At 33.4% G+C, this 13,804-nt stretch overlaps 1 protein-coding gene across 2 annotated transcripts in view; it reads right to left on the reverse strand.

Annotated features, from left to right (window-relative positions):
• The window catches only part of CNTNAP4 (contactin associated protein family member 4), a 218,221-nt gene that overhangs the window by 27,446 nt on the left and 176,971 nt on the right, over window positions 1-13,804 (reverse strand). For both annotated transcript variants that reach the window (XM_068667353.1, XM_068667352.1), the window contains exons 16-20: window positions 11,112-11,282; window positions 5,242-5,460; window positions 3,250-3,489; window positions 1,503-1,727; window positions 23-156 (exon numbers count right to left, since the gene is read on the reverse strand). In XM_068667353.1, coding sequence (XP_068523454.1) covers window positions 23-156; window positions 1,503-1,727; window positions 3,250-3,489; window positions 5,242-5,460; window positions 11,112-11,282 — 989 coding nt within the window. The remainder of the gene's footprint in view (window positions 1-22; window positions 157-1,502; window positions 1,728-3,249; window positions 3,490-5,241; window positions 5,461-11,111; window positions 11,283-13,804) is intronic.

A 13,804-nucleotide genomic window follows, 5' to 3' on the forward strand; every position in this document is an offset into this window, starting at 1 on the left:
TGTTTGAATTGAATTGATTCACCTCTACAAGGAGCATTTCCTCCTCTCTGTCAATCTTCACATGGTGTAGCTGTCCATCAGCCATGCTTTTGAAATTGGTGGTGAAGACATCAGGATCTTGATGGCTGTCTAGTTTGTACCTGATCTGTAAACTTCCTGCAGATACAGATAGTTCAAATGGTATAGTACAATGGGTACACAACAGACAGAGTAGATCATATACAATACCTCCCGCTTCACATATGTATTTGAAGAGCAAACCAAATGTTTAATTTATATAAGGAATTAGCTCAAATAGGAGAAATTGACTTAAGTGAGAAATGAAAGAAGAAAATAGGAAGGGTAACAACAATTTTGAAAGTAGGATGATGTAACAAGTATACCTATAAACTGTGACAAATCTGTATAATCTGTGAACCTGTCATAATGAGTTAAAGGTTTTGCGGCATTTTATTTAGTGTATCTCAGAAAGGCTTGGTCTGGTAGCTTGTTTCAATATGATTTATCAAATAAAACTCTCTACCTTACCAGTACTATTCTTGAATAATATTTACACTGTCAGACTGTAAATCTCTGACCAATCAACTGTCAAGAAAGATACAATGAATCATTTCTATCTCACTTTCCATTTCTTGTTGTTAACTCTTAGTATAGTCTCTACACATATCCCACAAAGGCTTTTTAACACAAAGGCTCCATGGTTTTCTTGTCAGAGATAGGAGTGATATCAGATGTAGATATACTACAACTTTGTATTAGCCCTTTGAAAAGCAAATCCCCATCCAGACCCAGGCCAGTCATGTTCTACTTCACATGATCATGTTCAGTCATGTTCTACTTCACATGATCAGGACTCTACAGTTATCCAATGTAACTGGAAAAGCCAGTCTCTTTGAGCACAGGGCCAGTACGATTGCAAACAGTCTTTAACACACTCAAATATCCATGTTATTTTTTTTGTGTGTGTGTTTTTTTTTTTTTTTCTTTCTGTAATTAAATTTCTTAATTGAAAAAAATATCTAGGAGTAAAAGAAGGAAATTAGCCATTAAGAAATTAGTAGACAAGATGAAAGAATGCAAAACAAAGATCCAACTAAGATTTCATGCTTAGTTTAAATAGAAAAAGGTAAATTCCCATCTGTCCATCTGTTATATGATGTGGGTTTCCACCAGATACATTTTGAATTTCGTTTCAAGTCTTAAAAAGAAAAAACAAAACAACAACAACAACAAAAAACACACCACCACCACCACCAACAAAAAAAACTAAAGGATTTCCAGAAATAATTAATTTTGCCAAAACTATTAAAAAGCAGTAGAAGTTGGAATTACATTAAGGATTATGTTGAGATGGAAAGCATTGCTTGTAACAACAGAAAAATAAAGACACCATTTTAAGCAACAACAGGACAATGTTTAATTTGTGATTCAGCTCTGGGAATCAGGATAAATTTGAGTTGACAGCTCATTAACATTTCCAGACAGCCAATCTGAACACTCACCATTTCTGGTTAGAATGACTGAGAGATATTCCTTGTAGAAGGAGCTGACATAAAGCAGTAGGCTTGGCGTCCGTGTTGTTCGAAAGGCAAGTGTGATTGTTTCCCTGCTCAGTGTCATGTCAGCATAGAAAGAAGAAGCATGAGAACTAGAATTTTTAGTGAAGGTGTAGTATTCCTGAAAATTGTATATCACAGAACTTCCAGTTCCAAAATAGGCAGAGATTTCTGAAATAAAAAACAATTCAAAAAACAAGAACAAGTTTTCTTAATTATTGCGCTGTGGCTGAAAGAAATATTAACAGAAATAATACCTAGAATTATAGAGGATAATAAGACTGTGTTAGACCAAAACCACATTAGGCATGTGTCGTAAATATCTGTTGCATGAAGATGTGCTTCTTCTTGTCTGGTTTTGAGCACGCTATTGTGTTTTTTTATTATTATTTTTGTGTGTGTGCGTTTTGTTTTGTTTTTCTTTTTTTTTCCTTTTTTTTTTTTTTTTCCTATTTATTTATGTCCTGAAGTCCATGTTTTCTCTCCTAAGTACACTGCACATACAGAAAAATTGGTGCAGGAGTTTAAATCCTAACACACTAACACATTGACTAAACTTGTCTATGCCCAAGTGTGTGGGAGAAGATATAAAGGCCCTCTGTGTCTCCAGAACATCTCACAACAGCTTCCTATTAAAACAACTCTTAGACTATACCTTTATCACACACAGACTTCAGAAAATAAATAAATGAATAAATAAATAGAAATCTGTAAATTACTGTAATGTGGCTCAGTATTTTTGAAAGACAGTGATTAAAATTATTAAAGGTCATCCCACACTTTCAGCAACAGGATCCACTAATCAATCACTTGAAGAATAATAAGCTTGTATTGTGACCATTCTTCTTCTATTTTCTGGGGAGCTGGAAGACATCATGAGAATGAATGGAAGACACTCAGCAGCATTAGTGCCACAGGGGATATGCATATGGAAGGATTTCACAAGAGTCTTTTATTTTTTTGGTGGCAGTAGTGGCTGGGTAGATATAATGCTCATGAATTTAGAGAAACCTGGAGCGATGGCATTTAAGCCAGCAAGTACTTTGCAGAATACATGGAGGAAGAAAGCAATTTTTAACAAATTAGAATGATTTGAAAATATTTAATTTCTAAATGAACTTCCATTCTTAAAATTCAAACTCAGTGACTGTATATCATCCACTAGTATAACACTATTAGTGAAGAACTCAATTAGAATGGATGGAAAGATGGGTTCACTCCTTTTCCCCATAATGTCATTTTCCTCTTGCGGTTAAAAAACAAACAATCAAACAAAAAAAATTACTTCTTGGTTTGTTTTCCAAATTTAGTCATAGCTTTAGTCCTAGTTAATCCTTAAGACTTGACAGACGTATTTATACAAACATATTTTTTAAACATATATATTTTATATATAAAAAAATCCTAGCCGTACTATAATATTAAAATATGAAAGCTGCTACATAACATTAAAGAAAACATAGTGACTCTCTCACATATGGTGTTTTAATGGTGTTAAAATAATGTGTAGAGTATAACTCTGGAAGACCGTGTTTATAAAACTAGTTACACATACTGAGCAAATTAAACTGAATGTTTGTCTACACTAGGTGAAACAAATGATTTGTAACCATTCAGACTTATCCTTAAAGAACTTATTCTGGACTGCATGCTCTTATTTTCAGTAACTGATGAAGCTAAAAGACATGCTTGCCTTTCTTACAGAATGGCCCGGCATAGGCAGAGAAACTGCAGTCACAAGAGAATCCACTGTATTTCTCTTGGCATTTTCCACCATTATGACACAGGTTACCATAGCTACTACAATGTCCAGGACATCCTGGTTCAACTCCTGGTGTTATCTTCGCTCTCTCTTCCAGGTCAAGGGCCATTCCATTTAACTGTAATGAACGAATGCATCCCAAAAATCCTTTCTGTCTAGATGCCGTCCCACCTGAAATAAATTTGTATGAGCTTTCAAAAATAAAAAAGAACCAATCTGTAGATTTAGAATAACATCTGCATATTTTACAACCCCTGAACAGTCTATGATGAATTTCCGATATATATGCTTATGCATTTTTTTTCTCAACTAATTACAGCGAACTCCTGAAGCTTTTAATGGGAAAAAAATATTCTGCACAGCACAGTAAGATACCAAGCAATGATGCATATTGTTATTAATTCACAAAGGAATAACACCCAGAAATTAGGTTTTGTTGTTTGTTTGCCTGTTTTTAAGAGAAGAGAAGGGGAGAGAAAGGGAGAGAAGGAAAGATGAAGAAATACAGAACAATTAATAAAAATAAAAATAAAATAATAAAAATAAAAATATAAAAATAAAGGAGAAAAGGTTAAGGGAGGGTGATGAAGAGTAAAGTTTTACTTTTTCAAAATTCTGCTGACTGCTTAATTATTCTGCATGTCTGTCTATATGTCTGTCTCATGGTATGGATCATGATATCCCAGAGTTCATGTCTGGGATTGCATATTTTGTCCTGTGGTGGAAGCTGTGTCCAGTCTTGAATCTATTCCCTTCTCTGCTGATTGAAGAGGCTGGTCCGTCCTGACTATGAAACATGTAAATGTTAAGAAAATATGTAAATGAATAGGAAAATCCAGAAGGTAATAATAATTGTTTCTTCATTTATTATGACTGTTCATTTTAAGACACTTCCTGACGGCCAACATTTTGTTCATTGTGATTTCTTAGCAAGGTGTGCAATATGCACAGTATCTTTTCTCCTAAGCTATGTTACAAAATTTACTATAATACTGTTTCGGTTGTTGTTGCTGTTTATTTTTTTGTTGTGTTTTGTTTCCCCCCTTCTTTCTCTTTTACAAAGAAAACCAGAAAATACTTCACAATATCAAAGGTTGCCAGCCACAATCCTCATGAATTTCCAGGCAGCTGTTGACTAAAAGCTTCCCCCCAAAAAATACCAGAAGCAGCAGAATAGAATCTCTGTTTCAATGCAAACTATTCATCTCTGAACACTATCTGAAAAAACAAGCTAGACAAAATTTTAAATTGACACCTCCATATAAGAGATAAATATACAAAAATCTATACTAGACATGTAAACTGTTTGACAAAGTCAGCCAATATATATATTAATATACATATTAATTGTTATTAATTATTAATTAATGCATATTAATTATTATTTATTTATTTTTCATTTGTTAAAAAGATCACCTTATTCAGTAGCCAATTATTTGACAAAATTTTCTGGGAAGTGCTACTCTTAAATCATGTTAGTACAGTTTCAGATCATTTGGAAAAAGATTTTGGATCCTTATCATTAGAAAACTGTTTAGACTTGATATTGACATAAACAACTGTGGAATTTCTGTTTTGCTTCACAGGTCAGATCACATAAACTCTAAGTGATCTACTTTCAACTTTTCCTAAAGATACAGTTTATTTAGTAACACCAGGCCCCTTAACTTCCCTCCTCCCTAAGATGTAGCAAATGAAAAATAAGTTCATTTAGTACAATGTGTTTTACAGCAGATCTAGACAAAAAGTTTTGTGAAGGTAGGACAGACTTTACACGTTTCTAGAATAGTCATCATAAAAGTACACCAAAGTTCTACCATATAAGCTGTTTTCAAAAGACCCAGTTACTTTTTGTTGCTATTTTTTTCCCTTTCACATTTTCATGATGATAATTAGAAAAGATTCTGTTAAATGAGTGCCTACCTACAAAAAGTTGGCTGTTGAGTTGCAACCGAATATGGCCATCAGATGGAGCAGCATGAAACTTTTGAGGAAGCTGATCTACTTGTAAGGATGCATCTTTGATGTTTCGTTCAGCCTTGACATAATGCCACTGGTTGTCATTTAAGGAAGTGAGAGACTGCACTGTAACTTCACTAGGTCCATTTCCAACATCGAATGAAAAAATCACTTCAGATGGGGCTAGAAAGAGGACATTGATATTTAAGTAATTGCTTGCATTATTCCATAGTATTTAGGTCATACAAACATTACACAGCAGAACAAGCTATTTTAAGGCCTAGTCTACTATTTCCTCTGGCTATGGCAGGATAAGATAATTTTTGGGGGAGGAAAAGTAGACCTTAGGAGTCCTATCTACAAAGCTCTTTCTTCACACTCACTGACACTAAGAACAATGATTTGCCAGCAAAGTGAAAGTAAAACCAGTTGCACCCCCCAGAGAGTATCGAAGTCAAGAAACAGTGAAATGTACTAGCTTTGTTATTTTTCATTTTGGATAAAAAAGATATATCCTACTTACGTGTTAATTGATTACCATTGTTAGCTGAATTTCAACCACCAAAATTAAAATTCATCAGGTTTTATCTTCTTTTTTTTTTTTTTTTTTTTTTTTTCTTATTTATTCACACAACTCATACAATTATCAGAGTACAAATTTTGATCTAGAAAGCGGCATTGACTAATAGGAAATATCTGTCCTAACACAGATGCAAGTCATTTTCAAAATCAGTAACACAACTTTTTGAAAAGAATAAATTGATTCCAATGTATGTACAATGTTTTGATTTCTTGCAAGATTTTCAAACTTCTCTGTCTAAAATGTCCATAGAGGTTGTTATAACATTGCAACTAAAATAAATAAATAAATTAACATCAAAACTGATACCTGTCAAAAATATTCACTAGTCTGCAATACTGCAGAATGAGATATGTGATGGTCTTCTCCTTGGTTTAGAAGGAAACTTAATAAGACAATCTAGTCCACCCCCTCTGCCTTGGGTAAGGACATCTTTCATTAGGTGAAGGTGCTCAAAGCCCTGTATTACACAACTTTGAATTCTTCCATTATTGAGACATCCACAACTTCTCTGGGGAACCTATTCTGTTGTCTCACCACCATCATGAAAAAAATTTCATCCTGATACCCAATTTAAATCTACCTTTGTTCAGTCTAAAGCCATTGCTCCTTGCCCTACCACTACAGGTTCTCCTAAAAGGCCTTTCTCCATCTTTATTATAAGCCTTGTTTATATATTGAGAGGTCTCAATAAAGTCTCATATATTTTTTTTTAATGTAACCATATTCACACAATATGCTTCAGCTTATATGTTGAAGTCAACCGCATCATTCCCTAAGCAACATTTGCATGATAGTTTGCCTAGAAAAGCATCTTGTTGTTCAGATGGGGAATATGCCAGAAATCAAAAATCTGGAAGTTATAAACTGCTCAATTAACATATTAAAGGATAAACACATATGAAGAGTAATCCCTAAACATGAGATTACCAGCATTTTAAATTATTACTAGAAAAAAAGACTGGAGGATGAGAAGTCTCCATGAACTGGAACCATTAAAGGTTCCAATTCATGTCATTAGACTTTCAGAGAAAAGCAAGATGGTTAGAAGTGATCAGAGAACATGAAAGACCTTCAAACATGTTATCAAACATTAATTTACAGAATAATATATTTTTTAAAAATCACAGTGAAATTGTGAAATACTTGCATTTTCTTTCCAGTTTTAAAAGATACATTAGAAATTTTAGAAAATTTAGATCCACTTTGGCCAATCTTTAGACTGAATAATGCCATATGCTTGTTACCTCCAAATCTGCTCCAAATCTGATTATTATAAAGTATTTTTCTATAACAGTTTAATCTGAGAGAAAAAAATATATACAACATATGATTTTTCAAATAAAATAAGACATAATGTGCAGTTGAGTTTTAAACAGAACTCCTTTTGTAGTAAGTGATCTCTTCCACTTAAAAATCAACAGTGTTGTATACAATAATAAGAAATAATGGTTGTGTAAAATCTTGTCATCATTAAAATGAATTTTTGGATAATTTGTGTCATTTGATAAAGTTGAGAGCTCAGTCTCCCTGTACTGAGGGTTTAAAAAAAAAAAAAAAAAAAAAACAACAACAAAACAGTAGGAGAACAAAAGCTACAGAAACTCCATGTGACTAGGTAAAGAGAATTTCTGCTGAATGTTACCTTCTGTAGGGAGGTCTTTGTAATCCTCCGGATACTGTTGGAGTGAAGCCTGAAAACACAAATTCTGCTTTGAACTCACTGAATGTGCCTATTAAATAGCATATCAGAATGACAGATCTGATAAATAATGTGACTGATGAGATTTTAAAGGTAAGAAAACACATATAGCTTTTGAAATAACCAATGAAATAATGAATTATGTTATTAACACTAAAGAGTAATGTAATCTTGAAAAACAGAACCAGTCCCAGAAGTTCCAAAATGGAGTTTTAAAGAGCTATGATGACCCTACTAGCATCTGGTGGACTGTCTGAAGACTGACCAGAATATGTCAGAAAAAGAGATAAATATAATCAGTTTATATTTTGTATTTAAATCAACTCTGGTTAAAACAATAGCACTGCAAGTTTAGAAGGAATTTGGCAATTATGAGCCCAGTGGTCAAACTACCTGCAGAAGGTGTGCCACAGGATGTAGAGAGATGCTGACTGAGTTCTGAAATTTGTCCTCTTGTGATGAAAGACCAGGACAAAGAACATTTTCATCATTTTCTTGGTAGCATGAGAAAGCTCTGTCCTGGAGCTCTTTTAATGAATAAATACTTTGTGGTCCTTACCTAACTTGGTGTTAGACAAAAAAAAAAAAAAAAATCCAGACATTGCAGGGACTCTTGAAGCTAATGAATTCAAACATTGGCAACACACAGGTACAGACTGGCAAAGTGGAGTGGAAGATGCAGTTGACAGTGATCATGGAGTGTGATCAGTGACTAGCTGTAGCTAAAATGACTAACAGAAAGCACAGCCAACAAGAACTACTTAGAGTACCAAGACATATACATTATATGCAGTAACAGAAAGTAATTACAAAGTAATATGCTACATAATATAATAATTAAGTACTTTCCCTAGAGAAAAAAATATGAATCCACTCATCCTGGACAATAAGTAGTGAATTATAGCAGAAGGGGGCCTATCACAGCTTCATACTTAGAACTCTTCAGAACTATTTCCAATAGTTCTTTCCTCAGAAGGCCCTCTAAATTACTACATAATTGTGCTCCTAATTTAAATTTCTGTTTATCGTTTTGTATTTAAAATGGAAATAATCCTTCAGTGAGCACTCGGACAAAATAAAATTGAAATTTAGGCTTCTGGCTAGAAGATATAATTTGCAGTCATATAACTATTTAATACACTGTACTGTGAAAACTTTCAGAGTTGAATTATCCTTTATGGCTTTGAAAAAGTCTGCATAACACTACAGTAACTCAGACGAAAAGTCAAAGCCTCAAGGTTTTTTTTTATTTTTATATTTGCTTACAATAAATAAATAAATAAATAAAAAATAATCATATCTTGTCTAAGACTATTTAGTTTTGTGTGTATAAAATATGATTAGGATAAATAACTATATTTTCGCAACAGCTTTTTACATCATGTATGCACTGCAGTGTTTATAGATGTTCATAAAACCAAACAGCTCTAAACTTCACCTTTCCTAATAAGCTTGATCTGGCTCTTTTGCCTTGGTAAAGTTAGGCTTAATTGTCTACAGACTATTATATCATAAATAAAAACATTGGATATAAAGTTTGAGAACAATCAAAAAATAAAATGCTAAGAAAAATCTTAGTGTTATCTAGTATGGTATGCCAAATATTAATCATATAATGAATTTTAAATAATTTCTAACATCTTCATCTTAAACATATAACCTGATATTTACATTATCGTTATTTATTATTACATGAATCAAAGCCATTGATTTATGTAGAAATATAAATAGCATATGAAGTGTAGGTTGTTGATTTACATTCAAATCTACTGCAAATGAGTATATAATGAAATTTAAATGATACTATACAATATGATACGTAATATATAATATGTTATCAAGGTGATTAATGTGTTTGTTTGTTTGTTTGTTAAGGTAGTTGTGATAAGATAATGTATTATGAATTACTGAACAATATTACCTTTAGTATATATACACAATTCTGGCTCCAGAACAAACAATCCTACCTATCAAAAAATAATAAGTATACCTATTCAACAATTCATGATATTTTCTGGAAGTGAAGAAATATCTGAATTTGTCCACTGTAATAATGGACAAATTCAGCCTTTCTCTTATGTTAGTCACAAGTCATACAGAGAAAAAAAAATATATATATACAAGTATTCTTATATACAAAAATGCAAGTTTGTGCAACTGAAGGATGAATATGAATGAACGGGACCAGTGACATGAGCTTCTCTGCATATTATTATCATGAAGAAATAGTGATGGTCTTCTGCCAACTGCATGGATGAATTTAGTTCTCAGAAATAGTCCTGTAATGTTTCTGTAATTTAATGGTTTATTTTGAGATAGGAAAACAGGTTGCTATGAAACAATATTATCATTGTTTCAGAGAAGTAGTGACCCATTGGCTTCAGATTCACTGAAGTGGTGACCTAACACATTTTCTGTATTCGTTGGCACCGAGGTTATTATGCTACTGTGTTTTCACCTGTTCACAAAATTTTAACAGGTTTATCACATTCCTGATAAACCTACTAAAGACACTACTAAAAATAGAGTATCTTTTGAATACAGCCTGAGACAACAAAAAACCAAATTGAGAAAGCATTCTACACAATATTCCATAGTTCACCTGTCAACAGAACAACGCAGTAAGTGCTTTTCTGTTTGTTTAAATAATGTGAAACATTATAATTGGAAAAAAATGCAAGAAAAATATTTTATTTTTTTAATAAAGATGCACTAGTGTTTCTAAAATTATATTTTGTATGATATAAAATACATGTATCTATTTATGTATACACTTCACCAGAAAATTATCAATGTATTTGTACATAATAAGGAAATGTCCAATGTCAGCTTTTACAAAGAAGTCTCAAAAGCACCTGTCAACTATAAAACTTTTCAAATGATATGTAATTTCAAATAAATCCAAAATATTTTGAAACAATAATTATTCATTTTAAATAGTCTCCCTTTTAATAACGAACAATATATGACTAAAAAAATATCGAGACAACTAAGGTAAATTCTATACGAGTCATGTTACTGAATTCAACGATACAACTTAATTTTCTCTTGTAAAAAAAAATATCTATGTGCTAAAATCTAAGTTTTTAGATATGTATGAAGGAAATAATAATGATAAAAAGATTGCTGATATTGAATTTGGGAAAAGATATAACAAAGTTAGGGTACTATGCTATAGATGGTCTTACTCACACATTGTGACTGAATGAATCTCACAACAGCCACACGTACTGCCTGGCTGTGAGGAGTGTAAAGTAGGAACTGATTGAGCAGTAACAGGGTGATTGCTGAGATTAAGAATGCCCTGGGGCTGAAATTATCTTTGAATGTATATTTGTATAATTAAATCTAATTCCAGTGCTGGGATTTTGAGAAGAATGATAAAGCTACCAAAGTAATAACTGTAATAAAAATAGAGAATATACTTTAAAATATTCCTCTCATTAGTTAATTCTAACATAGTCCTACTGAAAACTAAAATAATAATAGTAATAGTTAATGATATTAATGTTAATAATAATAATAATAATACAATGCAGTGGTGTTACTTACAGTATAACTCTATCCTTATGAAGTCTTGAATTCCCAGATTTTCTAAAAACACTCCTGAAGAAGCAGTAGTTTTAAAGAAAAATGATACATCTGCACTGAGTTCTCCATGGAGGGTGGGGAAATGCAGGTAAGATGTCTCTGTGTTGAACGATGCTGAATTCCAAAATGCTCCTGTTTGTCAAAATACAAGTTAAAGTCAAAATACAATGTTGTCTAATATTGCTAGTATAAGTTTTGTAACAAACTAAGCAAAGGAAAGTACCTAAGTCTACAAGGGATTTTCAGTGTTAAGAGCACCTGAGCTCCACAGAGGCTTCGTGTTTAGTTGGTTATATGAAAAAATGGGATCCCCACAAAAGATTTATTCAGTATGAGAAGTCGTCCTGGTTTCAATGGGTATATAGCTGATTTTCTTCTCAGTAGCTGGTATGGTGCTATGTTTTAGATTTAGGATGAGAATAATGTTGATAACACACTGACATTTTAGTTGTTGATATGTTATAAACTAAGTCGAGGGTTTTGTAGCTTCTCATCAGCAAGCAGGTTGATGATACGCAAGAAACTGGGATGTGACAGAACAAGGACAGCTGACCCACACTAGCTAATGGGATATTCTGTACCATATGAATACATGTGGAACAATAAAGCTGTATGGGCTGGCAGGGAAGGGAGCAGCTACTTCTTGTGAGTCTGGCTGGGCATTGGTCAGATAGTGGTCATCAATTGCATTGTACATCACTTGCTTTGTATATTCTTATTGTTCTTCCTCTTATTATTGTCATTCTTTTATATTACTACTACTACTATGAATACAATCATAGTAAAAATAATTTATCTTCCTTTTCCATGCTAATAAAATGTCTTTATCTCAATTAAAAAATTAACTTTTTTTTTTTTTTTTTCTCTCTCTCTGATTCTCTTCCCAGTCCCACTGGTGTGGGGAGTGAGTGAATGGCTGCGTGCTGCTTAGCTGCCTGAAGGTTTAAACCACAGTAGAGGTTAAAAAGCTCTGCTCCAACAACCAAAACTCAGTTAATAGGAAATGAAATGCCTGGAATCTCAACTAGGTTGTCCAGATAGGGCTTGATGTATTCTTTTGGGGAACAGATACAGCAACTTTTAACAATACCTTTAATAGTTTGTATAAATTCCAGTACCTCAAAAAGCTATGGAGATTTCCCTGGGTACTACTGAAAGGAATTTAAAGGAATCATCAGACATAGTCAACACGGGGTCATAAAGGGAAAGCCTTTGATCTCCTTCCATAAGGTCACCCATTTGGTGGATAAGGGGATGGTGGTGGATGTAATCTTTCTGAATTTTAGTGAGGTCTTTGAATCCATCCCTTACAGTATCTTTCTGGGCAAATTATCCAACTGTGAGGTGAACAAGTACATGCTACATTGAGTGATGAATTGGCCGAATAACCTGGGTGCAGGAGTTGAATGGATCTTTAGCAAGTTTAGTGATCTGAACCCCCACTAAACTGGGGGGTTCTCTTGACTCTCTTGAGGGACAAGTGGCCTTGCAGAAGGGTCTAAATAGACTGCAAATTTGTGCAGTCACCAATGGCATGAAATTCAGCAAACAGAAATGCTGCATTCTGCACAATGGACAGAGAAATGCCAATCAGAAGTACATATTCAGAGAAATTTGGCTAGGAAACCAGTAAGGATTCTAAGGGTGCTGGTTGACAGAAAGACTGACATGAGCCAGCAGTGTGCCCTGGATAAATGTTTTGGGATGCATTAACTACAGCATAGCCATCTGGTCAAAAGAGATTATTTTCCCACTATATTTAAAATTAGTGAGGCCTCACCTTAAATATTGTGTGCAGTTCTGGGTTTTAAAATATTAAAAGTATATTGAGGGATGTGAAAACACCAGAGGAAAGCAACAAAGCTGGTTACAGGGCTGTAAGGCTATGGATACTTGGGTTGCCAAATTTGGAGAAAAAGAGTTTAAGAGGCAACCTCACTGCTTTTTCCAGCTTCCTGAGGAGGACAAATAGAGAGAGAGGTGCCATTCTCTTCTCCCTGGTAAATAATGATAGGATGTGTAGGAATGGCAAAGAGTTGTGTTGTGAGAGACTCAGGCTAGGTATGAGGAAAAATTTCTTTCTGGCCAAATGCTGGAACAGATTTCCTAGCAAGGTGGTTGATGCACCATGCCTCTCAATGTTCAAGAGGCATTTGGATAATGCCCTAAATAATAGGATTTAACTTTTGGTTAGCCCTGGAGTGGTCAGGCAATTGAACTAGATGATCTTCGGAGGTCCCTTCCACCTGAACTATTCTAATTCTAATTCTCATTCTAAATTATTACTGTGAGAGTCATTAAGTGCATTTCTCACATAAAGAGAAAAGGATTTGTGCCATTGTTGCAGTCCAGTCAAGTTTTGCCAGATATCATAAAGAAGATACAGCTCCTAATAATTCCCATAGAAGGAAATAAATATTTAAATTCTGCTAACGTATCTTCTTTAATTGACTACAGTTTAGAAATTCATATGAATTCTTATTTACATGTTAAATCCCATATAAACTTTACTCAAAATGTTACTAGATATTTACCTGGTTTTATATTTCCTTAAATTCATGCTTAATTATAATTTGTTGCATTTTATCTTGATTAATAAAAACCTTATATAAAATCTCTAATAGCATTCTCTTATAATAAGAACATAATCTGCA

The sequence above is a fragment of the Anas acuta genome, chromosome Z, assembly GCF_963932015.1.
Source record: "Anas acuta chromosome Z, bAnaAcu1.1, whole genome shotgun sequence".
Classification (NCBI taxonomy): domain Eukaryota; kingdom Metazoa; phylum Chordata; class Aves; order Anseriformes; family Anatidae; genus Anas; species Anas acuta.